The sequence below is a fragment of the Rhinoraja longicauda genome, chromosome 30 (assembly GCF_053455715.1).
Source record: "Rhinoraja longicauda isolate Sanriku21f chromosome 30, sRhiLon1.1, whole genome shotgun sequence".
In the NCBI taxonomy this organism is placed as follows: Eukaryota; Metazoa; Chordata; class Chondrichthyes; order Rajiformes; family Arhynchobatidae; genus Rhinoraja; species Rhinoraja longicauda.
Window position 1 is genome coordinate 24641056 of NC_135982.1, and position 26244 is coordinate 24667299.

Genomic DNA, 26244 nt, shown 5'->3' on the forward strand with positions numbered 1-26244 from the left:
GCATCTGGTGACATCTTTTGCTTTTCCTTTGGTTTGATAATTAACAAAGGAGTTTATCAATCAGTCATGTTAGTCAAAGTTTGACATTCTGTCCTGACTCTCTTCTATTAACACCAGTCTCTGCAATGCTGCATTTTTTTTCCTAATTGTTTTTAAAAGCCTCCTCACCATTTCAACCAACTGGTCTGTGGTTGCCTTGTACTGTCTTTGAACAAGTGATAATCTAATCTTTTCTGTCTGACCCACTGAGTTACTCCAGCTTTTTGTGTCTATGTTCAGTCTGCAGCTCCTTCCTACAATATTCTAACTTTGTTCTCTACCATGTTGTCAGCTTGGTCCTTAATCCACTATACCCCTGTGTTAACCCTGTGATAGTTTATGGCTTTCTTTAACAGACATTCTAATGTAATTTATTTGTCTTATTTTCCTCTTTACCTTCCTCACTCATCTTCCTTTTTAAATTTTATTGTTCAGGTGACATGCATCATATAATCCTTTTATTTGTTCCATCAGTTTGTATATATCCTTCCTTCAGGTATTTCTGGCTTTGGTTCAACCTTTTTTTTCTGTTAGAATGTCATCTAGTTAGTGATGTAAATTTATCTTTAAAAAAAAAATCCAATTGTTCCATTTGCTAGTAAAACAGTAATCTTGTTTCGACTTTACCCTTTCCCAAGTCCATTGAAGTTAGCATTCCCAAATTTGTAGATTACATTTTAATTTGCTCTTTGTCCTTTGCGAAATAATAATCTTAATCGTCTGACCTGACCCACTGAGTTCCTCCAGCACTGTGTGTTTTGATCAAATGTCAAATGCACGGTGGCATGAACCCCATGGTACAATTCTGAAGAAAATTACAAAGTGCTGGAGGAACTCATCAGGTCAGGCAATATTTGTAGAGAGAATGTTCAGCTGGCTTTTCAGTCTGAAAAAGTATCCTAATACAAAACAAGACACAAAGTGCTGGAGTAACTAAGAGTCATGCAGCATCTACAACATCTATGGTGAACATGGATAGGTGATATTCTGGGTCTGATCTGCTGAGTTACTCTAGTGCTTTGTATCTTTTTTTTTTTGTAAACCAGCATCTGCAGTTCCTTGTGTCTCCTGCACGAAACGTTGACTATCCATTCACTCCACAGATGCTGCCTGACCCACTGAGTTCCTCCAGCACTTTGTATTTTGCTAAAAATGCGAGCATCTGCAGTCCCCATCCTGTTTTTCCTGTTCTGGGAATGTTCACCCTTTTGTCTTACTGACAGGCCTAGTACTGACAGGCCTAGTACTGACAGGCCTAGTACTGACAGGCCTAGTACTGACAGGCCTAGTACTGACAGGCCTAGTACTGACAGGCCTAGTACTGACAGGCCTAGTACTGACAGGCCTAGTACTGACAGGCCTAGTACTGACAGGCCTAGTACTGACAGGCCTAGTACTGACAGGCCTAGTATTGCAGGAGCTGGTGCACTGAAGTCTCGGCCCGGTCACTCATTCCTTCTCTCCAGAGATTCTGCCTGTCCTGCTGAGTTACTCCAGCATTTTGTGTACTGTTTATCATTGAAAAACATTGCAGGATTTGGGCGAGGCAAATGACAAGCGCCCGGGGGCAGGTTTGGCGGAATGTCAGGGCGGGCGGGGGCCGGTTCCCGCCCACTCCACCATGTTAACAGCTGCTCTGTCGCACGGCAGGGCTATTCGGCCGCAGCTTCTTCACCGCTTCATGTCCAGCTGCGCCGGCATGGCGGCACGGCCCCGCACCGTCCTCGGCACCATGGAGTTCGGGCGCCGCGCTGACGCCGAGCAGAGCGCGCTCATGGTGAAGGCGTTCACGGCGCGCGGGCACGTGGAGCTGGACGGCGCGTTCATGTACGCGGAGGGGCGCATGGAGCAGATCATCGGCGGCCTGGAGCTGGGCCCGGGAGGTGAGCTGGGCCCGGGGTAGCAACGCCCCTAGCAACAGGCCCCGCGGCGTGGCGCGGCCCACACTGTCCGCGCTCAAGTTAAACTCACATTCCGCTTGTCCAGCTTACAACCCAACGTGATTAACATAGAAACCTTCCCTGCTGTGCCCACCTGGACGCGAACACACACAACAGCACAACACGCACAACAGCACAACACGCACAACAGCACAACACGCACAACAGCACAACAGCACAACACGCACAACACGCACAACACGCACAACAGCACAACACGCACAACACGCACAACACGCACAACAGCACAACACGCACAACAGCACAACACGCACAACAGCACAACACGCACAACACGCACAACACGCACAACAGCACAACACGCACAACAGCACAACACGCACAACACGCACAACAGCACAACACGCACAACAGCACAACACGCACAACACGCACAACAGCACAACACGCACAACAGCACAACACGCACAACAGCACAACACGCACAACACGCACAACAGCACAACACGCACAACAGCACAACACGCACAACAGTAACACACAACAGCACAACACGCACAACACACACAACAGTACAACACGCACAACAGTAACACACAACAGCACAACACGCACAACACGCACAACAGCACAACACGCACAACAGTAACACACAACAGCACAACACGCACAACAGTAACACACAACAGCACAACACGCACAACACACACAACAGCACAACACACACAACAGCACAACACACACAACACGCACAACACGCACAACACGCACAACAGTAACACACAACAGCACAACACGCACAACAGTACAACACGCACAACAGCACAACACACACAACAGCACAACACACACAACAGTACAACACGCACAACAGTACAACACGCACAACACACACAACAGCACAACACGCACAACAGTACAACATGCACAACAGCACAACACGCACAACAGCACACAACGGTACAACACACACAACAGTACAACACACACAACGGTACAACACACACAACGGTACCACACACACAGCGGTACAACACACACAACGGTACCACACACACAACGGTACAACACACACAACGGTACAACACACACAACGGTACAACACACACAACGGTACAACACACTAAACGGTACAACACACACAACGGTACAACACACACAACAGCACAACACACACAACAGTACAACAGGCCCTTCGGCCCACAACGTCCGTGCTGAACACGACGATGCCACGTTAAAAAACATCTCCACCCGCACCTGATCCATATCCCTCCATTCCTGCATAGCCATATGTCAACCCAAAAGCCTCTTCAATGCCACTATCATATCACTCCTCCACCACCCGTGTGGCAGTGCATTTCAGGCACCCACCATCCTCTGTGTAAAAGCACTTTTGCCTCGCACAACATTCTTTAAATGTTGCGTCACGTACCTTCAACTATTCCGTCTAGTCTGTGATATTTCAACCTGGTGGGGAGGGGTGGGGTGGTTACTGTATGTCTACCCAATCGTAATATCCTGATATTAGGTTTCCTCTCAACCTCCAACAATTTAGAGCAAACAATACAAATTCGTCCCAACCACTCCTAATATAATTTCTAATCCAGGCATCATTCTGGTATACCTCTTCTGCCCCCTCTCCAAAACCTCCTCTTCCAAATTATCTATCCTCTTCCAAATGCAAATAAATCCTATCCCAAAGAATCATCTAAAAAGCTTCCCTACTACCGATGTGAGGCTTACTGGCATATAATTTCGTAGATTATTGCTGCTTCCATTCTTCAGCATAGGAATTACTTTGGGTAGTCGCCAGTCCTTTGTTATCTCCAGTGTGGCTAAAGAAGGTACAAAGATCTCTGTCAAGGTCCCTGCAATCTCCTCTCTTACCTATCTCAATCTGAGATAGATCCCATCAAATCCTGGGGATTTATCCACCACAATGCTTTTCAAGAGATCCAATACTATCACTTTCCAGCTCTCTAACTGTCCTAGCATGTTGGTTATACCCCACGTTGCTCTCACTATCCACCATGCCCTTTTTCTTGGTGAATACAGATGCAAAATACACGTTAAACACTTCTCCTACATCCTCTAAGCATAAATTCCCTCCTTTATCCTTGAGTGATCCTTTCTCCCTGGTTACCCTTTTGCTTTTAATGTACAAGTAAAAATGCATGTCATTTACTTTGTTGGACTTGCCATTGACATTTAGACGCAGGAGTAGGCCCTTCGAGCCAGCACCACCATTCAATGTGATCATGGCTGATCATTCCCAATCAGTACCCCGTTCCTGCCTTCTCCCCTTACTCCGCTATCCTTAAGAGCTCAATCTAGCTCTCTCTTGAATGCATTCAGAGAATTGGCCTCCACTGCCTTCTGAGGCAGAGAATTCCACAGATTTACAACTCTCTGACTGAAAAAGATTTTCCTCATCTCCATTCTAAATGGCCTACCTCTTATTCTTAAATTGTGGCCCCTGGTTCTGCACTCCCCCAACATTGGGAACATGTTTCCTGCCTCTAATGTGTCCAACCCCTTAATATTCTTATATGTTTCGATAAGATCCCCTCTCATCCTTCTAAATTCCAGTGTATACAAGCCTAGTCGCTCCAGTCTTTCAACATATGACAGTCCCGCCATTCCGGGAATTAACCTAGTAAACCTACGCTGCACGCCTTCAATAGCAAGAATATCCTTCCTCAAATTTGGAGACCAAAACTGCATACAGTACTCCAGGTGCGGTCTCACTAGGGCCCTGTACAACTGCAGAAGGACCTCAAGGCTCATTTTGGTTCTTCTAGCTGCCTGTTTGAGCAGATGATTAGGTGATTTGGGGTTGGACAGGTTGTGTAGTCCTTTGGCACCAGGGACTGGTGGGCTCAGTGCAGCTCTTGGGCTTCGGGGGCACGGACATGGTTGGCATTGTGGTGCACACTTATGCAACGCCCATTTGCTGTGACACCGGAGAATATGTTGGAGTTGTGCAGTCCCATTAAGTTATGAGTGATTTCCAATGCCAGTTCTATGTCAATCGATGTAACCAGAAGTTAATGAGGATGTTAGGTTTTCTGTTATTTTTTTCTGAATCGTACAGTGAAGATCGCAGCCAAATATGTTGGATTTGTGCAGTCCCATTAAGTTATGAGTGATTTCCAATGCCAGTTCTATGTCAATCGATGTAACCAGAAGTTAATGAGGATGTTAGGTTTTCTGTTATTTTTTTCTGAATCGTACAGTGAAGATCGCAACCAAAGTAAATCCATGGGATGGGAAGACATTGAAAGCAGACAGTGTTCGATGTCAGTTCAATACGTCGTTGGAGCGCCTTCAAAGGAAGAGTGTTGAGATCCTTTACCTCCATGCTCCAGATCACGAGACACCAGTTGCGGAAACATTGGCTGCTTGTCAAGAGCTTTACCAACAGGTACAATGCAGAGATTACTGTTTAAAGCAGAGGATGTGGAAGATGCAGGTGGCCCGGCTTTTCATGGATATGGTTTAATTTAGTTTAGAGGTACAGCGTGGAAACCCACCTGCGGCCCATCAAATCCATGTCGACCATTGATCACCCATTCACACTAGTTCCGTTATCCCACCTTCTCATCCACTATCCTACACATTACAGAGGCAAATTAACCTACAAAACCCACAAATCCTTGGGATGTGGCACCCGGAGGAAACCCACGTGTTCACGGGGAGAACGTGCAAACTCCACACAGCGAGCACCCGAGGTCAGGATCGAACCCGGGTCTCTGGCGCTGTGAGGCAGCAGCTCTACCATTGTGCTGCTCTTTATAGAGTTGGAACAGTTGGTACATCATGCCATTGCTAACCTAATAGTCTGACTTACCATAGCCCACATTGCTGTAGTAATATAGCCTGATGGAGGTTCCACTCACCTCATTCGGCAATTTACCTGACTGTTGCAGTAGCTCGGTTAATGATTCCTTTACATGACATGAAGTAAACAGGAATATTTAGAGATACTATGGCCAGCAGTTCTCAATGAAGCAAACACAATTAAAAATCTTTGTTTCATCATTGCCTATTGGGTCCTTGCAAGAAAAGTAGACTCCTGGTTTTCAATAATTTATTGCATTTTAGAAGCTTTGAGCCATTTTGGGGTAAGCAGGTTTAATCTAGTTTTGTGGTAATGGAAGGGTTTCTGTTAATGATACATCTGGTTCAACCATGAACTATGGACTATGTTTGATTGTACTAAGGACGTGGGTTTTTTGCACGTATTGAAATTATTTTATTGATTTTTTCTTTATTATATGATATATGTGTGTAAAAATAGTCACCAAATGCTGGAGTAACTCAGTGGAACAGACAGCATCTCTGGATAGAAGGAATGGGTGACGTTTTGGGTCGAGACCTGTATGAAGAAGGGTTCTGACCCGAAACGTCACCCATTCCTTCTATCCAGAGATGCTGCCTGACCTGCTGAGTTACTCCAGCATTTTGTGTCTATCTTCGGTGTAAACCAGCATCTGCAGTTCCTTCCTTCACATGTTATTTATGTGTATTGTGTTTACAAGCTTGTTAAAATGCTGCAAATGAGAATTTCACTATTTCGTTGTCGGCACATATGACAATTAAACAGTCTTGTCTCTTGGTTTTAGCTTTTTTTGTAAAATAACTTATTTTTTAGGGCAAATTTAAGGAACTTGGCCTCTCCAACTATACTTCATGGGAGGTGGCAGAGATCTATTCGATCTGTAAACACAACAACTGGATTCTTCCCACCGTCTATCAGGTGCGTCAGGAGTGAAAGCTTCTTGGAGGATTTGACTTATGCGAACGACTCTCACGGTTGTGTTTGTCCAATGTTTTTTCCTGCATTTGTCAAGAAAAACTTTTAAAATTGTTTTAGAAATTTGAACTCTGGCCTTTGCCTGCAGCCATGGCTCCAGGTGACTGATTTTTCATGACCAGTTATTCACGCAGCTGGGCCACATTACATCCTTCCATAGATCCACATGGATTATTGCCAGTTTTGTACATGGTTTGAGATGTTTCATGTGATAGGAGCAGAATTAGGCCATTCGGCCCATCGTCTATTCCGCAGATCATGACTGATCTATCTTATCCCCTTAACCCATTCTCCTGCCTTCTCCCCATAACCCCTGAAACCCATACTAATCAAGGGGCACATGGAGTGGTGGGTAATTGGAAAGAAATGGTAGAGATTGGTGCGATTGCAAATTTAAAAAGAATTTTGGACAGTACATGAAAATGAATGGTTTAGAGGGATATGGGCCAAATAGCTCTAGCACAGGTAGGAAACGTTGTCAGCGTGGATGGGTGGGGCTACTGGGCCTGGTTCTGTGTTGTATAGCTCTATAACCCTCTCTCAGCTGGAGACACCACCACCATCTGTATCATTCCGCCTCCGCCCGATCCTAGACATTTTTGTCATATCCACTCCTCCAGCTCCTCTGCAAATTTAGAGCCTGGTTGATTTCAAAACTTTCATTTTTTGTAAGATCATCAGCCTAAAACCTAACTCCACGAGTGCTCTTTGACTCACTCAGTATTTGCAGTATCGATTTTATTTTTTAAAACAATATTTTGATTGAGTTCTGAGCCACCTGTTCAAATATCTATTTCCTTAGTTCAGTGCTAATTATTTTGACCTTTAACTCTTGTGTTTAAGTGAATATGTGTATTGTAATTGCTCATCGATTGACCTCAAGCTAAATATCTGGGGCTGGGTAATTCATGCCAAGTGGCGTGTGATGGCATATTTCTCAAATATAAAGAGTCTGGCCTGGAATCATTTTATCTTCTGTTTGCAGGGCATGTATAACGCCATAACCCGGCAAATAGAAGTGGAGCTCATCCCCTGTCTCCGTTATCTAGGGATGAGATTTTATGCTTACAATCCACTAGCAGGTATGGTTGAATCTTACTTTTGTTGCCCTTTTGACATGTCTAAACAGAATGTGTGGGGCGGCACAGTGGTGCAGCAGGTAGAGCAGCTACCAGAGACCCGGGTTTGATCCTGACCTCGAGTGCAGTGGGTGTGGAGTTTGCATATTCTCCCTGTGACTGCACACGTTTTCTCCGGTTTTTCCCCACATCCCAAAGACGTGTGGGTTGGTAGGCCACTGGAAACCCCCCCCTGGTGGGTAGGTGAGTGGTAGAGTCTGGTGGAAATTGGTGATATGGAGAGAATAAAGTTGGATTTGTTTAGTGTAAGATTAATGTGAATGGAGGTTTGATGGTCAGTGTGGACGGTGGGCAAAGGGTCTGTTTCCCTGTTGCATCTCTTTACCAGAACATAGAAAAATGTAAGATAGACACAAAAAGCTGGAGTAACTCAGCGGGACAGGCAGCATCTCTGGAGAGAAGGAATGGGTGACACTGTGGGTCGAGACCCTTCTTCAGACTGGTTAGGGATAAGGGAAACGATAGATATAGACAGTGATGTGGAGAGATAAAGGACAATGAATGAAAGATATGCAAAAAAGAAACGATGATAAAGGAAACCAGCCTTTGTAAGCTGTTTGTAGGGTGAAAATGAGAAGTTAGTGCGACTTGGATGGGGGACAGATAGAGAGAGGGAATGCTGGGGCTATCTGAAGTGAGAGAAATCAATATTCATACCACTGGGCTGCAAGCTGCTCAAGCGAAATATGAGATGCTGTTCCTCCAATTTGCGTTTAGTCTCACTTGACAATGGAGGAGACCGAGGACAGAAATGTCTGTGTAGGAATGGGAAGGAGAATTGATATGTCCAGCAAACGGGAGATCAGGTTGGTTCAGGCGGGCTGAGCGAAGGTGTTCCCCGAAACGATCGCCCAGTCTGCATTTGGTCTCGCCGATGGATAAGAGCCCACATCTTGAACAATGGATACAGTAGATGAGGTTGGAGGAGCTGCAAATGAACCTCTGCCTAACCTGAAAGGACTGTCAGGCAGGGCTGTGGAGTCGATACCCAAAACACCCGACTCTGACTCCTTGACTCCTTGATCTCATGTGTATCCGACTCCAGCAGCACCAAAATTGCTCCAACCCCGACCAACTCCATGACTCCGACTCCACAGCCCTGGGCTGTGCTGGAGTCGATACCCAAAATACCCGATTCTTACTACCTGATTTCTTGTGTATCCGACTTCGACTCCAACTCCAGCAGCACCACAATTACTCCGACTCCACAGCTCTGCTGTCAGGGTCCCTGGGCAGAGTCGAGGGAGGAGGTATAGCGACAGGTCTTGCATCTTCTGCAGTTACAGGGGAAGGTACCTGGGGAGGGGGTGGTTTGGGTGGGAAATAGGGAATTAACCAGGGAGTTGCGGAGGGAACGATCTCTGCGGAAGGCGGAAAGGGATGGCGATGGGAAAATGAGGCTAGTGGCGGGATCCCATTGGAGGTGGTGGAAATTTCTGAGGATTATGTATTGTATGCGAAGGCTGATGGGGTGGAAGGTAAGGACTAGGGAGACTGTCTCTGTTGCGACAAGGGGGAGGGTGAGCAAGGGAAGCGCTGCGGGGTACCGAGGAGACACGAGTGAGGGCTTCATCTATGATGGGAGAGGGGAAATCCCATTCCCTTAAGAATGAGGACATCTCGGATGTTCTAGTATGGAACACCTAATCTTGGGCATAGACGGGGGAATTGGGAGTAGGGGATAGAGTCTTTGCATGCTGCAGGGTGGGAAGAAGTGTAGTTGAGATAGTTGTGGGAGTCAGTGGGTTTGCAATAGATGTCAGTCAAGAGTCTATTTCCTGTGATGGAGACAGAGATCAAGAAAGGGGAGGGAGGTGTCGGAGATGGTCCAAGTAAATTTGAGTGCAGGATGAATATTGGTGGGGAAGTTGATGAAGTCCATAGGTTCTGCATGGGTGCAGGAGGTAGCACCGATGCAGTCATCAATGTAATGGAGATAGAGTTCAGGGATAGGGCCAGTGTACGCCTGGAACAGGGATTGTTCAGAAAAACGTGACTTTTGACAAAGTTCCATGTGAATTTTCCAGCCCTGCTGCACAATACGGATGTTTGGAAAAGATTTCTCAGTAGCTCAAAATACAATAGCTGAGCACACCCACACCTCCACCTTGGTCTGAGCTGTTCGATTTCCCCCCCCACCGTACAGTAGTGAAGTCTTTGTGGAGGCTTGCAAGTGCATGTGCATTCATCAAACAACAGCAGCCTACCCCTCCATTACTCAGTGAAGGATCGCCCCTGAGGTGAATTGGGGAGGAGGAAAATGGGGTGCAAATCTTCACAAAATGAACTTCAGATGCTGGAATCCTGAGCAAAACATGAAGTGCTGGGGCAACTCAGTAGGTCAGGCAGCATAGGTGGAGGGAATGGATAATGACATTTCGGGTCAGGATCCTCTTCGCATATCCATTCCCTCCACAGATGCTGCCTGACCCACTGAGTTACTTCAGCACCTTTGTGTTTTTCACAAGATGGTGGTCGGGTTCATTCAGGCCTCATTTTGAAACTCACTGAGTGCAGAGAATGCCCGGCTCTTGGGGGTTGGCGGTGAGACCCTGTAGAATGGTGTAAGAAAATAACTGCAGATGCTGGTACAAATCGAAGATATTTATTTCACAAAATGCTGGAGTAACTCAGCAGGTCAGGCAGCATCTCAGGAGAGAAGGAATGGGTGACGTTTCGGGTCGAGACCCTTCTTCAGACTGATGTCAGGTGGGCGGGACAAAGGAAGGATATAGGTGGAGACAGGAAGATAGAGGGAGAACTGGGAAGGGGAGGGGAAGAGAGGGACAGAGGAACTATCTAAAGTTGGAGAAGTCAATGTTCATACCGCTGGGCTGCAAACGGCCCAAGCGAAATATGAGGTGCTGTTCCTCCAATTTCCGGTGGGCCTCACTATGGCACTGGAGGAGGCCCATGACAGAAAGGTCAGACTGGGAGTGGGAGGGGGAGTTGAAGTGCTCAGCCACTGGGAGATCAGGTTGGTTAATGCGGACTGAGCGAAGGTGTTGAGTGAAACGATCGCCGAACCTGCGTTTGGTTTCACCGATGTAAAGAAGTTGACATCTCGAGCAGTGAATACAGTAGATGAGGTTGGAGGAGGTGCAGGTGAACCTCTGTCACACCTGGAAAGACTGTTTGGGTCCTTGGATGGAGTTGAGGGGGGATGTAAAGGGACAGGTGTTGCATCTCCTGCGGTTGCTGGGGAAAGTGCCCGGGGATGGGGTGGTTTGGGTCGGAAGGGACGTGTACCCTGTAGAATGGTAGTAACTGTCTCATTGGTGCAGGTGGGCTGCTGACTGGGAAATATCAGTTTGAGGACAAGTTTGAGAAACAACCCACTGGTCGCTTCTTTGGTAACAACTGGGCCGAAGCGTACAGAAACAGGTGAGTTTGCTGGTTTTCTACATTCATTACACTTAAGATTGTATGCTTCCTTATGGTGAGACCAAGTTGTTTGGCATCGCATCCAAAGTTTTGCAACTTTCCTGATTCCCCTTGCATAATCTTATCTGCTGTCCACTGTTGTTCAGGTACTGGAAGGAGCATCATTTCCAAGCCATAGATTTGGTGAAGAAAGCAATAGATGAAACCTATGGGTATGGGAAGACAAGCCTGACATCAGCAGCATTACGATGGGCATATCACCATTCAAAGCTTCAGGTACAGATTCAGCAAAGCAAATATCAACATATTAAATTACAACTGACCGGGAAAAGATTTGAACATTTAAAAAATGCAGATGTGGAAATCGGTAGCAAAAACAGAAAATACTGGAAACTCGCGACAGGTCAGGTTGCATCTGTGGAAAGAGAAGGAAAGTTAATGTTTTAGCTCAAAGACCCTTCATCTGACTGGCAAAGTAAGAAAACGAGCTGGGTTTAAGTTGCAGAGAGGGTGGGCGAAGGATGGATAAAATAAACAATATCTCCAAGGCAAGGGTGAGGTGAACCCAATGTTAACCAGATGGATTTGTAAACTGAATGGTGCTCGATAAAGAGGTCATACAATGTGCTTAGTTTCTCTAATGTAGAGAAAATCTCACCATGAACACTAAAAACTTTTCACTACTTGATCACTAATATTTAAATTGATGATTATGTATAGATTTGCCCAGTTTATTCACTATTTCCCCCATTCATTTATTAATAATGCTCCTCTCTTTCCATCAGGGAGATCTTGGGGATGGTGTTATCCTTGGGATATCATCAATGGAACAGCTTCAACAGAACTTGACTGCCTCTGAGGAAGGACCACTTGCTTCATCAGTAGTCGATGCCTTCAATGAAGCTTGGAAACTTGTCGCACATGATTGCCCAAATTATTTTCGATAAATCAAGACTAAAAATTGGGCTGAATCTTCCAATCTAAATGCTGAGTTATAGGAGTACTTACATTTGTTTTCATTTGGAAGGTGGCTGGATGCGTGGAGTGGCCTGCCATTTACTGAGCCAGCCACATTCCACTCACTGATGATGCCCCTTAGTGCTGGGAGATGGAGCTGCCCAGCCTTTGCATTGCCAGGCGGTTCTGTTGATCAGTAATCCAGCCCAGCTCAGACAAGCCTTGTCAGCACACTGCAACCCCCGAGTGACAAGATGCCTCCGGTTGAGGGAGACACCGGAAAACAATGGGGTCTCTGGCTCAATCAAGTTCAACACGGATTGGGGTGGAGTGGGAAGAAATGTTGTGCTCATGTCTTCTTTTACCAAAATTCTGGGGCAAGCAATTTAAATAAAGACAGTGGTAAAGATATTTTTAATTTGACATTTTAGTTTCCAGCAGACAGATTAGAAATTATAATTTTCTCACCAATAGTTTTTGCCTTGGTCTGAACTCTTGCCCCCAAAATGGGGATAGCTGAGAATCATTGCCACAGGAAAATACACCATCAATCAAGCTGTGGGCCAGGTCACATACTCCACCTCCAGCCAAGGGTTCAGTTTGCTGAGCTAGAGTTGAGACATGGCAGGTGGATGGCATGCCAGATAACATGGACCACTAATTGAAATAGGAATTTAAAAAGTCTAACCTGGTAAAGGGAATACATTCCATGAGCTGAGTGTAGTTTAAGGAGCCTGATAGCAGCGAGTTCTGTTCAGGTGTCTTGACCCTTGGATGTTGCTGAGCTGCATTGAAAAATAACAGAATGAGGACTGGCTGGCTGGGGTCTGTAATCCAAAATCACTTAGAATCCCACCCTGGGACAAAAATTCTAGGTAACTTAATTACTACAGCATATAGCTGATGGGGTGCCCCTGAATAGAACATGTAGAATCAAAATTGTTGGCAACACATTATATTTGGGTTGTTTGCTTGAATAAAAACAATTGATTCACTTTGTGCATTTGATATCAGTTGTTTTCTCCTTCCCACCAGGATGATTTAATCAAACAAGATCAATGCACAGAAATTGGTGATTATTATTTTACAGTTTGTTCAAATCTATAGTTCACCCTTTGAGGTTTAGACTTTACAGATATAGTGTGGAAACAGGCCCTTTAGCTCACGCCAACCAACAATCACCCGTACGCTAGTTCTATCGTACATAATAGATAATTGACAGAAGCCAATTACCCTACAAACCTGCATATCTTTGGCGTGTGGGAGTAAACCGGAGCACCTGGAGAAAACCGACACTCATAGGGAGAACGTACAAACTCTGTAGGTCAGGATCGAACCCGGGATTCTGACTCTGAGGCGGCACGTTTACCAATGCCACGGTGCAGCCTTAAGCAGGTCACCTATACACCTACTTTCCTGACTGTACAGTATCACTCTAAGCCTTTCAGTTGTGGAGTAAAGTGTACTGGCATTTGCATGTGGATCTAGAAACTTCTAATGATAGTGACTGGTCATTCATACATACATAGTAGAAAATTGATATTAAGGCAGTTGTGACTCATTCATATGACACGCATTCAGGATTGGAGCACAATTGTGACTCGCATTTTGTTGCAAAATGGCACTCAACTGTTATAGATGGAACATTGTACCTGTGGAGGTCCTATCTGGTTCATTGCTACAAGGACATTGAAAGATCACTCAAGGACAAGTCTCCACATTTTGCTTTCTGACCATGGTATATTGTTGTCTACATCAGTTGCTGCTTACAACTGTGACTACATTTCAGAAGCATCCATTGGGTGCAAAGTCCTCAAATGCATTGAAGAGATTTTCTTTCTATAATCATTGATGTGCTTTATTGTTAAATTACCCAGATGCCAGTACAAAAGTCATTATTGCTTCACTTGTGAGATTCAACCAAAAGTCTGTTATGTTTCAACATTTTTATTAGATAAATTGCACTGAAGTTGGTTTCCACCAATTCTTCTCTCATGTAGAGTATTGTTCAGTCACTTTAACAGAAGTCAAGCATAGGACAAAACCCTTGATTTCCTTGCTAGGCATCCATTGCCACATCTTTGGTTTTTCCATCATCAGTCACAGCAAGTTGTTCAAATTCACCAGTCTTGGAGTTCCACAGACAGCTCATTGTCACTTTGAATGTGGCCATCTCAATACCAAGGAGTTTCTGGAAGACAACCAAATAGTACAAAAGTCTTGAAAAATTCCTCATTCCAGTATTATTTCGTGTTTGGATGCTCAACATTTAGAAATGCTCTGAACTGGGAAGACATTTTTTTCTACATATTGATGTGTTATCTTAATGGGTGGGTGCAGGAGTGCTGGTGTTCTTTTGGTGAATACTATAGCCGAATAAGATTATTGTAGAAAGATTTGTGAAAAACCCTGCCCTCAATTAAACCAGAAACTAAATTAAAAATCCCTCGGGTTCACCTCATTCATGCTTTTCAGCCGTCTGCTGCGGTAATTCCACAAATTAAAAGCCAAAATTTGAAATAAAAGTACTAACCAGTAGGCGTGCTTGCTCGGGTGTCAGTGAGGCACCTTCTTTACATACGTTATAATCACTCAACAATGTCACGACACCTAGAAGACAATCACATGAATTGACATCTTTAATCAAATAATCAACTTCATCAAATACTCCCCACGTGTCAAAGGTCAATCTTTATCATTACTGCACCTTTCTTCAGCGTGGTCGGTAAACCAAGTTGCCGTAATTGTGGCTCCATGGAGTGAGTGAACTGTGGTAGTGGCCCAGCATCAAGTGTAATGGCCGCCGTAGCTTTGTTCCCAGACCGTGCAAAATCAGACTCTGAATACTGAGCAAACCACCTGTTGATCAAGATGCGGAGAGCGCGTTGGCAGAGGCATGATAAAAAGAACAGGAGCACATTGTATGTCAAAGAAAGTAAGAAAATCAAGAAACTTACTCAATCACCTCTGCCTTTGTGCGATTAGTGAACAGGAGACCAACTTCACCTTCCAATTGTGCACTGACCTACAAAGGGAAGAAAATTTTTGAGACAATGCCAGATATTGCTGATGCTCCAAACATTCAACAGGTCAGAGAAACAAAGGCAAAGCTTTAGGGTGACAAATGACAAAAATAAACCCCATCAACCTCAAAGCTTTACCCATTGTACTGCCAAAATACATTGAACAATTCAGTACACGGGCAGTTGTCAAGAGCTCACCTTGTGTAAACCATCCTTGTATTCATTTGCTGATCCTTTTCCCAGAGCCACCACCATCACTTTATTTTTACCAAAGAAGAACCTGCACAAGTACAACAGAAAATATCTTGAAATCTTTTCATAAGGGCATAAAAGAGAGCTTATAGAAACATAGATTACAGAGGTGCAGCGGTAGATTTGCTGCCTTATAGCGCCAGAGACTCGGGTTCAATCCTGACTACGGGCGCTGTCTGTATGGAGTTTGTACATTCTCCCCGTGATCGCGTGGGTTTTCCCCCGAGAACTTTGGTTTCCTCCCACAACCCAAACACATACTGTCTCGCTGAGCTACTCCAGCTTTTTGTATCTATCTCAGGTTTGTACGTTAATTGGCTTGGTATAAGTGTAAATTGCCCCCAGCGTGTGTGGGAGAGGATTAATGTGCGGGGATCGCTGGTAGGTGGGACGAAGGGCCAGTTTCCACACTGTATCCTTAAACTAAACTAAATCACATTGGTATGATTACAGAATTGACAAGTAAACTCCAGTGATAGAGAATTGATTAGCATGCAACATAGTGATAGAGAATTGGTTAGCATGCAACGCAAAGCTTTTCCTGTACCTCATTACACATGATAATCGTAAAACCTAAACCTAGGAGGTGGAAGGCCTCAGGGAACTGACTGTATTGGACACTTGGTTTCTCAACATAAAAATTGAAGTAGGAAGCCACTACATGCAAGTTTGTCGACAATCATTTTAGTGGCTTAAAATAGAAGGAAAGAGAAAGTTACAGGGCAAATAGAATTAATTGTGGGGTAGCATGAAGAAATACGAGGCAAGAGTTAATTACATTCGAGTATTAATAGTGATCTAGGAATTAGGAAGGGGCATAGAGATTTAGAAAACAGATTGATTAACCCACTTAATAATCTAACAAAGGTTATAGAACCAAGGTGAATAAATGGAATTAATTTAATTCAAACGGGCTTTAATATAGCCTCACAGAGTATCAAACAGGGTAAGCAATGAAAGTTGAAAATGGGCATGGAGAAACAGCTCAGAATTACAGAATCATGCAACGTGGAAGGTGGCCTTTTGTTTAATCAACGACTGGACGTCATGCAAGAAATGGGACAACAGAGTCAAGTGTGTATAGAGCTGAGGGTCACCAGCACACATGCAGAAAATCACCATGCTTTTGACAATATTGCCAAGGAACAGCCTGCAGAGAAGAAATGGACATGGGAATCAAACGTCAATCCCAGGAAGGCACAAAAATAAAATTGTACATGCTCAGGAACATTTTGATGATTTTCTGGTTACAATTGGATGAAAACCATGCAAGTATGGTCCCTACATTTGGTGCGTTGTCGACACAGATCAGCTATGATGGAACTGAATGGCAGAATATGCTCAAGGGGACTCAATAGACAATAGGTGCAGGAGTAGGCCATTCGGCCCTTCGAGCCAGCACTACCACTCAATGTGACCATGGCTGATTATTCTCAATCAGTACCCCGTTCCTGCCTTCTCCCCATACCCCCTGACTCTGCTATCCTTAAGAGCTCTAACTAGCTCTCTCTCTTGAATGCATTCAGAGAATCGTAAAATTCATTTTCCACATGACAAGTGAGCTAACCAACACAGGTATGGTTCCCATGTTAAGTGACTTCATCATCCAGAATAATTAAGGAAAAAAATCTCTCGTAGCTCACCGGCTGTGTTTCCAGGCACATCGCATATCCTTCAGTTTGTTATTTCTCATGTTTTGAACAGAAAAGACAAAGAGGTTTGTGTAGGTGTCCACACATTTTCGTAACTTAAAAAAAGAAAATTGCAAACAGGTGTCAGTAACAAGGATAACAAACTGTCCACGCTGGCAGCTTAATGGAAATTTTGTGTTAAATGCTTACGTAATAATTAATCTTAAACAACAGCATCTTACATTTCCAAATATTTTATTTACGTTTTTGCTATGATGCAATTGAGTGGCACTGCAATAAATACTACTTAATAAATGGAGATGGAGTCAGGATGACTCCAAAGACGTACAGGTATGTAGGTTAATTGGCTGGGTAAAATGTAAAAATTGTCCCTAGTGGGTGTAGGATAGTGTTAATGTACGGGGATCACTGGGCGGCACGGACTTGGAGGGCCGAAAAGGCCTGTTTCCGGCTGTATAGATATGATATGATGATATGATATGAAGAAGAATGACGGGGAGGTTCAGAGCTGGGGATGGGGAAAGAGGAAAACATTTAGTATATTTTCTTCGGTGTATATTTTAAAAGGATACATCATGTACATAGTTGTTAATTTACTTTAAGATCAACTATTGTGGGAACTATTGGACATCATTGTATTCACGTATTTTTAAACTAGTTTCAATCAACAACAAAATATGCTGGCTGGATTTGTTTCTGTAAGTAGTGAGGGCAAGAATGAGAAGCGGGTGGAGAGCCATTTCCACAGGAGCGACGTGCCGGACGGAACCTAGTATGTGGCCAAGAGGATGGAAACAGAAAATATAATAGGAGAGGTCTGAATGGTTCCTATTAATTGTAGACTCACCTCTTCGATTAAGCTCTGTTTAACCTGTAATCCCTTCTTAGTTGTTTTGGTCAAAGAAACTGGAGAAATAAAAATAGTTTGTGTTAATACAGCGATTTAATCAACAGACTTAGAGACCAAATAGAAGATTGACATAAAAAACTGGTAGGTCACTCAGTGGGTCGGGCAGTATCTCTGGAGAAAAGGAATAGGTGACATTTGAGTCAAGGCCCTCCTTCAGACAGTCATGGGAAAGAGAAACATAGAAGGTACATAGAACAAATGAATGAAAGATATTCAAAAAACAACGATGATCAACACTCCACAAAGACCAAATAAAAACTAGATTTAATTTTGGTTGAAACTTTCTTATTTTGTAAAATTATTCTTCAGACTGATCTTTGGGTCGTCCCGATACGACTTTTAGTTTGGAGAAACGGCATGTAAACAGGCCCTTATGCCCACGCCAACCATCGATCACCAGTTCACATTAGTTTCTCATTCACTCTAGGGACACTTTACAGAGAGGGACAATTAACCTACAGACCCCGCACGTCTTTCGGATGTTGAAGGAAACCCGGAACACCTGAAGGAAACCCACGCGGTCCGACAGCATCCGAGGTCGGGATCGAACCCGGGTCTCGGGTGCTGCGAGGCAGCGGCTCAGCCCGCTGCGTCTGTGCACACGCAAAGTTCCCCCAACACTCCGCTCACGAGTCCGGCATCGGTGGTCTCTCGGGTCGCGCTCTTACCCCGCTTGTCCCGCCGGGATCGCGGCATGGCGGTGCCTGCTGCAGGTGCCCAGTGGCGCGCCTGTTGAGTCTGGAGCTGTCACCGGCCGCGTTGACCACGACCGGCCCGGGCTGTCGGCCTCCTCACGTGTGTCCGCCGCCTACTCCGCCGTCAGCGCCTCGTGTGGCCGCCGCCTACTCCACTATCTGAGATCCTCTCCAATATTTGCGATGAAACTGTTGAGTTAGACTTTGATGCAACACGTCGTTTATTATTTCATCTAGAATTAAAATCTACAAGCAGCGTTAAATGTCTTAGACGGATTTAAACGTTGGTCGGTGTTCGCCGCTGGGAGTCCCGTGCATGCTGGGATACTGGAGGTCCCGGGCGCCCGTGCATGCTGGGATACTGGAGGTCCCTGGCGCCCGTGCATGCTGGGATACTGGAGGACCGAGCAGTGATGGTGGTTTTCTGTAGCGTTTGGTTCCTTCTCTCTCTCTTTGAGTTTTCAGAGGCGATTTATGAAGATCAGGTCGGGAAGTTCGACTGGTGAGTCGCTGTGAGGAGATATCGCCGCGGTGTTGCGGGGAGGCAGGGACACGGCAGTAATTGGGAGGCGAGGCTGCGAGTGGCCGGTGCGGCGGGAGCCGGTGCTGTGGAGATAGACCGGTCAGGGCGGCTCTGCTGGTCCACACCGGTTAACTGGAAGTCACACCAACTCACCCCCGACACAAGTCAGCAATAAAGCCTTGAAACATTTCAGAAAGTCGAATGCGCGGTGACATGAACCCCATTGTACGATTTTGTAATACACTTAAGTGCTGGAAGACCTCAGCGGTTCGGACAGCATATGTGGAGGAAATGGACAGTCGACAGGGTTCTTCAATCTGAAGGAGGGTCCCGCTGCCGAAGCATCCCCTTCCCAAGTGTTTACGTGCCTGTGAAGCTGCTACATGTGAGAATGTCATTGAAGATAGACACAAATGCTGGAGTAACTCAGCGCGACAGGAATCAAGTCTGGAGAGAAGGAATGGGTGATGTTCGGGTCGAAAAACGTCGCTCATTTCTCCTCTTCAGAGATGCTGTCTATCGTGCTGAATTACTCCAGCAATTTGGGTCTATCTTCTATGTAAACCAGCACCTGCAGTTCCTTCCTACACATGAAGAATGTCATTGTTCCGTTGTCGGTACAGGTGACAATTAAACATGCTCTTGACTGGAGCGAAGTAGCTCCATAAAGTGTGTGACGGTACCCTCTTTCAATCTGAAGAAGGGTCCTGTCGCCAATGCATTTCCTCCCCAGATGCTGCTGTACCCATTGAGTTTCCTCAGTGCTTTGTGGTTTACTCAAGATTCCACCCTCTGCAGTTCCTTGTGTTTCCTGTGTACAATTTTGCATGGTCTTTTGGAACAGAGAGACCAGAAAGTAGGCTAGGAATCAAGAGTGTTTAATTGCCATATGTACTGATGATGGACCAGTGACATTCTTTCTGACAGCAGCTTAACAGACCTGTAAATGCAATACATGTAGATAATATATTTAAAAAAAATTAATAACCTGTATAGTAGATGCTACCTGACTGAGATCTTACAGCACTTTGTGTTTTGCTCAATGAGCTATAGTTCCCAGTGAAGATGCAATCGATTAGTGTTTTTGTTACAGTGTGTCATGTTGGCCTGAAATGCACAGGTTTCCAGAGGAATGGCAATTTTCGAATAGGAGTTAGAAAATTTAGAAATAGTACGGAAAGGATTGCTCTTCCAAAGACCGATACCGGCACAATGGGGCAAATGGCATATTGACTTAATGTCCATGTTCCTATTATTACTTCATAAAGGTACTTCATAACCTGAGCAGTACTTTATCTCCATTCAATTTCTGTATTGTTTCTGTTTTAATCCTTTAAGGAGACATCAATATGTTGGGAAACCCCGATTTGTATATTTTGATACACCTACGCAGAGCTCAAAGAAGCTTGTGGTTGTAACGGAGAATAATGTGATCGCTTCTTTCAACTTGAAGACTGGGGAGATCCGTGAGTGTGATTTGGAGCCGATATTGCAATAATTAGCTTCATTGTAAGCCATCTTTTCTTCTAGATTGTAAACTGTCACCTTTTCCAGCCTTGTTTTTTCTTTTCTTTTGCAGTCTGGCGTCAGGTGGATAAAGAAGGTCCCGAGGGGGATGTGGATCTGTTGTTATTTTATGGGCAGGGTGAGTGAACATCATCCATTTTTTTTCTCCAAGCATTTGTCAAGTCCCAAAGACGCTTCAATGGTTCCAGTTTCAGACAATCCATATTTATTTTGTGAGATTATTTCATTCTGTTGTAAAATCACTGAGTTTTTCGCAATCTGATCACCAGATTGAAATACTTCCATGGAATGTAGTTTTGGTGGAGTTCAATCTTGACATTTCCAGTGTACTGAATTTTAATTTTGTGGGAAATGAAAAACAAAATGTTGGAAGGAATAATTTGAAAATGAATTTAACTACACTGTCAGGGTTACATGGAACCGTGTCGCACATGAAAAGGACCTTTGGTCCACAATGTCTGTGCCGAACGTACAATGGATTTGTTTGTTTGCTGGATTATGTTAACTAATTTAAGCATTAGTTTACAAAATGCTGGAGTAACTCAGCAGGTCAGGCAGCATCTCGGGAGAGAAGGAATGGGTGACGTTTCGGGTCGAGACCCTTCTTCAGACTGCAGATGCTGGTACAAATCGAAGGTATTTATTCACAAAATGCTGGAGTAACTCAGCAGGTCAGGCAGCTCCCGAGATGCTGCCTGACCTGCTGAGTTACTCCAGCATTTTGTGAATAAATACCTTTGATTTGTACCAGCATCTGCAGTTATTTTCTTAAGCATTAGTTTAAATATTTAAGAGAGATTTTAAAGGATTCTGAGCAAGTTCTTACATTTTACCACAGATGCAGTGGCCGTGTCGGGAGGAGGGCGAATGTTACGCTCATGGGATACGAACGTTGGTGGTTTGAACTGGGAATTTCTGTTGGAAGTTGGCAGGTGAGAACGTCATGTCTCGATAGGATTGATAGCCAATGATATTATGGAAATAAAATCTCAGGAGTAAGTCACCTGAAGCAATTAATTTGCATTTGTGAGTTTTTTATTTTAAATTAACATGCAGCACAGAATAATATATCAGGAATAGGCCCTTTGGCCCATGACGTCCGTATGAAACTTGACACCTGCTTATACTAATCCCTTCTCCTTGCACGTGATCCACATTCCTCCATTCCCTGCGTCTATTTAAAAGCCCTTCCCATGTCACTACATTATATGGTTTCGGCATCATCTCTGGCGGCGCGTCCCAGATATCCACCGTCCGGGGTGCGTAAAAACAAAATTGCCCCAAACATTTCCTTTAAGCTTACTCCCTATCCCCTCGAATATTTGACATTTCCACCCTGGGAAAAACGTTCTGACTATGTCTCTCAGAATTTAATGAACTTAAGTGAGGTCTCCCCTCAGCTTCTCGTGGTTCAGAGAAAACAATCCAAGTTTGTTCAACCACACCGTGTGGCCACACGTTCTAGATTTAGATTTTTTTTAGATTTAGAGATACAGCGCGGGAACAGGCCCTTCGGCCCACCGAGTTCTCGCCGCCCAGCGATCCCCGTACATTAACACTATCCTACACACACTAGGGACAATTTTTACATTTACCCAGTCAATTAACCTACATACCTGTACGTCTTTGGAGTGTGGGAGGAAACCGAAGATCTCGGAGAAAACCCACGCAGGTCACGGGGAGAACGTACAAACTCCGTACAGATGATGCCCGTAGTCAGGATCGAACCTGAGTCTCCGGCGTTGCATTCGCTGTAAGGCAGCAACTCTGTCTACTGAAGGCAGCATTCTGATAGACCTTTTTTTGCACCATCTCCAAAGTCTCCACATTCGCCCGTAATGGGACAACCAGAACTGCACACAGTACTCCAAATGCAGTCTAATCAAAGTACTGTGAAGCTACAACATGACTTACTGACTGTTATACTTTATGCCCTGAACCGTTGCCATTTTATCTACCTGTGTTGCTATTTTCAGTGAGCTATGCACGTGAACCCCTCTGTACATCAATTCTGTTAAAGGTTGTCACTAGCACTTGCATTTTGTGGGATTATGGTAATTTAGTATGTGGAGTGTTCCTGGAAAGTGGTAACTTCATGTTAAGAAGAATAAACATTGAATTTCCAAGTTTCTTCTGTAAAATTGGGGGAGAGCAAATCATGCAACGATGCCCCTTAAAAATAGTCTGCTCATCACCCATGCAGGCAAATGGTCAACTGAACTAATAAGTCATACTGAGTCGATATATTTTGTATTAGAGGACTATTGATTTTTCCCAATATTAACCATTAATTATTTTTTGGACTTTGAACGTGTAAAATAAAATTCAGGATTGTTATGTTGGCCTTCTGAGCGACAATGGCAATTAAGTTGAAGGAAGTGTTTATTATTACAAAAAAAGTTGAGTGAATGACACACTAAAATGCAATTCATGTGCTTCTGAGAACATTTCAAAGTCCTCTTGATTCAAAACATAATAGAAACACAATGACACCGTAAAACTATTTATTTGAAAATAATTAAGAAAAACCTAAGAACCAGTTGCTTCTAAATGATCTGTGGTTTAAATCTGATATTTCTGTTTATCCTTTATTGCATGTGGTTTTAATCTTAAGAGACTTGGTTGTTCTGTTGATGAAGGTTTGAGGGCATGATCATTGCAACTTGTCTGATTTAATCAAAAATATTGTTTCAGTTGTCACACTGGTTCCCTCATTGGCTCCGCGGAAGGAGTCAGATTCATTGCCATTGTGAAGAAAACATTCATTTCCCTCCATTATCTCTCAAATGGACATCAAAAATGGATCGAAGCTCTACCAGAGAGGTATGAAATACATATGAAATACTTTGTGATTTGCTGATTGTGTATTTTACAATTGATGTAAATAGGGATGGGATAATAGTGGGAGCTCTTGGAGTGAAGTTTATTATTGGAAAGAAGTTGAGTGAATAATGACCAGTTTTTGATTTCTACCCTAATTTTTGAAAATGAAGGCTTACATTTATATAGCACCTTTCGTGTCTCTGAGGATATTCCCATCTTTCCTGGTTAGTTGAAGTATCTTTGAAGCATTGAAAGAAGGCTCCCAATCCAAAACGTGGTCTGTCCATTTCCTCCACAGATGCTACCTGACCTGCTGAGTTACTCCAGCACTGCAGTTCCTTGTCGCTCTATGTTTGATATGTTTTCACTTCTGTAATGTAGGAATTTATTGAAAGTTCCTGCAGCAGCAATATGTTGGTAACCAAAAATATTAATTGAATGAAGGGAGATTAGCCATGACAAAAGGATTAACCCCATTGTTCTTTTTTTGAAAAATGGTCTGGGGATCTTTAATGTTCATTTGAGAAAGCAAAGTGTGGTCTTGATGTAATGTACCATCTGAAACCTCTGGTACTATAGCACTTCTCCAGGTTTGTGCTGAGTGCGAGTCTAAATCTTTGTGCCAAAAGTCTCTGAAGCAGCAAATATACATTGAACCCGAAACATTGCCTATCCATGTTCACCAGAGATGCTGCCTAACCTGCTGGGTTACTCCACCATCTTGTGTTCTGTATGTGGAACCTTCTGACTTGGAAGTGAGAGTGAGCCACAGCTGACCATGAGATGAGTTGCAGTTAAAGATCTGTCTGCAGATATTCCAAGTGACATATCTCACATAGTCTACACACTCTAATCTCATGGTTTATTTCAAATCAGTGATGTAAATGGCTTTATTTTAGTGCTTCTGCTCTAGTTTTTCTGCTTTGTTTGTTATCCCTTGAATCTGAGCTCCTCGGTCAGTGTAGCCACAGTCTGCACAGAAGGGAGGCATGTGTAAATGCTTCAATGCTCATAGGCAATGTTCAACATGATGGCTGCCGTGCTCAATGCAAACACCTAAACCTGCAAGCATTAACCGATTATGACAATTTATAGTTATGTAGTAACTGTAACTTGCATTAAAATTGAGTGTATAGTTGAAGATAGGAGGATCACTTAGTTATTTAATTGCGCGGTGAAGGATAGTGGGACACCACGGTCCCTTTGTGCGAGTTTACCAGCATCTCTACTTTACCCCTCAGCGATGCGGTCCATTATGAGCTGCTTTACTCGGACGGAGGAGCTGTGGTGTACGTGGTGGGCATGGGCGCCGATTCTCATCTCACCGTAATTCAGTACGACATTAACGATGGAAGGATCATTCAACAGGTGTGAGCAGGTTTGGAAATCAGTGTTCAGTGGAATAGAAAGTGATCATTTGTTTTGAATTGAAGAAAACTGGTGAGGATGAAAAGGGTATACTCTGAACAAACATAAATTTAATGGTGCAGGTTGAGGGAATGCTGATTATGCTGTCTGTCGTACTGACACGAGTTAATACAAGATCTGTGATTCACTTCCAATTGAACCTGATTGCAACTGGGTTTTTGCTAGGACATTAAATATAATTATTTGTGTACTATCCTTCTCTCCCCATCAGTCTATTTTTCTCCATGAGGAGAAAGCATATGTTGGCACTTTTCCCAAGCGAGCATACTTATTGTAATAATACTGGTTGCATTGAGCATCTCCAGTATTTCCCCCATATTGTAATTATACATTTTGTTTATTATTGCTGGCCTGGTATGCTGCTGCAAATAAGAATTTTACTGTTCCATTGTCAGTGCATATGAAAATTAAACACTTGATTCAGTCACTGGTTAATTCAACAATCTATTTAATAAACGTTATCAATCACCTATTTTTCTATGGGTTTTGTCCAGTTTTAATCGCCCTGGTGCAGGGTTTAATGGATGTCGAGGGTACGGGTGCTACATTGTATTTGGGACATTACTTAACATCAGATACTTGTGTGCATCAAATTTGAAGATTATGATTGACCTTTTCAAATAAACCAGCAAATGGTGTATGCTTTCTGTTGACAAATTTGCGTTTTCTCTTGTTAGCTGACTGTATTAACTCCTTGGATTCAACATTTGCGTCACCTTTGTGGAATTGTTGGGGCTGGAAACCTAGTATGCACAGACTCTGATTCACTCTGGATCTTGCCTTTGCAATCTGAGCAAGAGCCGATGCAGGTTGTTATACAGGTGAGCACTCATTATTCCTTTGTTGCCCACCTGCTCCTGTGCCAGAAGGAGATATAAAGTATTTTAATAATCATTCAGAAATTCCTTAATCTCTATTAGCTCCTTGAGTGCAGCAAGTATTGGATTATCTTTTTAATTATAATCCCATGGATATATTTTACACCCTTTCATGTTTGTGATTGTTTTTGCTATTCCCTTGAAGGTGGGCATTTTACCATAAACCTTTTATTGATGTTGCTAGGAACTTCATGGTAATGTAGAACAGACTTGTTTGTGGCCGTCTGCTCTATATCTGAAGAAAGCCAAATGTTGGCTGTTCATTCACTCCACAGAAGAAGTAGCAATGTTTTTCTG

The 26244-nt window shown here is 43.8% G+C and overlaps 3 protein-coding genes across 3 annotated transcripts in view; 2 read left to right on the top strand and 1 right to left on the bottom strand.

Moving 5' to 3' along the window:
- Window positions 1-1636: 1636 nt before the first annotated feature.
- On the top strand, window positions 1637-13219 carry akr7a3 (aldo-keto reductase family 7, member A3 (aflatoxin aldehyde reductase)). The gene is made up of 7 exons (XM_078425252.1): window positions 1637-1922; window positions 5177-5364; window positions 6595-6699; window positions 7742-7838; window positions 11180-11279; window positions 11426-11555; window positions 12065-13219. The coding sequence occupies exons 1-7, from the start codon at window positions 1661-1663 to the stop codon at window positions 12224-12226; spliced, it is 1044 nt and encodes a 347-aa protein (XP_078281378.1). The 5' UTR covers window positions 1637-1660; the 3' UTR covers window positions 12227-13219.
- Window positions 13220-14064: 845 nt separating this feature from the next.
- Window positions 14065-19105, bottom strand: mrto4 (MRT4 homolog, ribosome maturation factor). The gene is made up of 8 exons (XM_078425253.1): window positions 18742-19105; window positions 18011-18069; window positions 17155-17258; window positions 15458-15539; window positions 15194-15261; window positions 14944-15095; window positions 14770-14846; window positions 14065-14427 (listed from the first exon to the last, which is right to left on the bottom strand). Exons 1-8 carry the CDS (start codon window positions 18767-18769, stop codon window positions 14296-14298), a joined length of 702 nt encoding a protein of 233 aa, XP_078281379.1. The 5' UTR covers window positions 18770-19105; the 3' UTR covers window positions 14065-14295.
- Window positions 19106-19113: 8 nt separating this feature from the next.
- The window catches only part of emc1 (ER membrane protein complex subunit 1), a 30091-nt gene continuing 22960 nt past the window's right edge, over window positions 19114-26244 (top strand). Inside the window, exons 1-7 of the mRNA XM_078425250.1 lie at window positions 19114-19270; window positions 20630-20757; window positions 20871-20936; window positions 21657-21750; window positions 23513-23641; window positions 24883-25009; window positions 25747-25890. Of these exons, the coding sequence (XP_078281376.1) occupies window positions 19119-19270; window positions 20630-20757; window positions 20871-20936; window positions 21657-21750; window positions 23513-23641; window positions 24883-25009; window positions 25747-25890 (840 nt within the window). The 5' untranslated portion in view covers window positions 19114-19118. The remainder of the gene's footprint in view (window positions 19271-20629; window positions 20758-20870; window positions 20937-21656; window positions 21751-23512; window positions 23642-24882; window positions 25010-25746; window positions 25891-26244) is intronic.

Excerpts from the sequence above, each read along its gene's own strand:
- akr7a3 (XM_078425252.1), top strand. The coding sequence starts at position 1,661 with ATGTTAACAGCTGCTCTGTCGCACGGCAGGGCTATTCGGCCGCAGCTT. Across the intron at positions 5,365-6,594 it reads GTCAAGAGCTTTACCAACAG|GGCAAATTTAAGGAACTTGG; the intron begins GTACAATGCAGA and ends CTTATTTTTTAG. Across the intron at positions 6,700-7,741 it reads TTCTTCCCACCGTCTATCAG|GGCATGTATAACGCCATAAC; the intron begins GTGCGTCAGGAG and ends TTCTGTTTGCAG.
- mrto4 (XM_078425253.1), bottom strand. The coding sequence starts at position 18,769 with ATGCCGCGATCCCGGCGGGACAAGCGGG. Across the intron at positions 15,262-15,457 it reads ACAAGGATGGTTTACACAAG|GTCAGTGCACAATTGGAAGG; the intron begins GTGAGCTCTTGA and ends TTCCCTTTGTAG. Across the intron at positions 14,847-14,943 it reads ACCGACCACGCTGAAGAAAG|GTGTCGTGACATTGTTGAGT; the intron begins GTGCAGTAATGA and ends ATTGTCTTCTAG.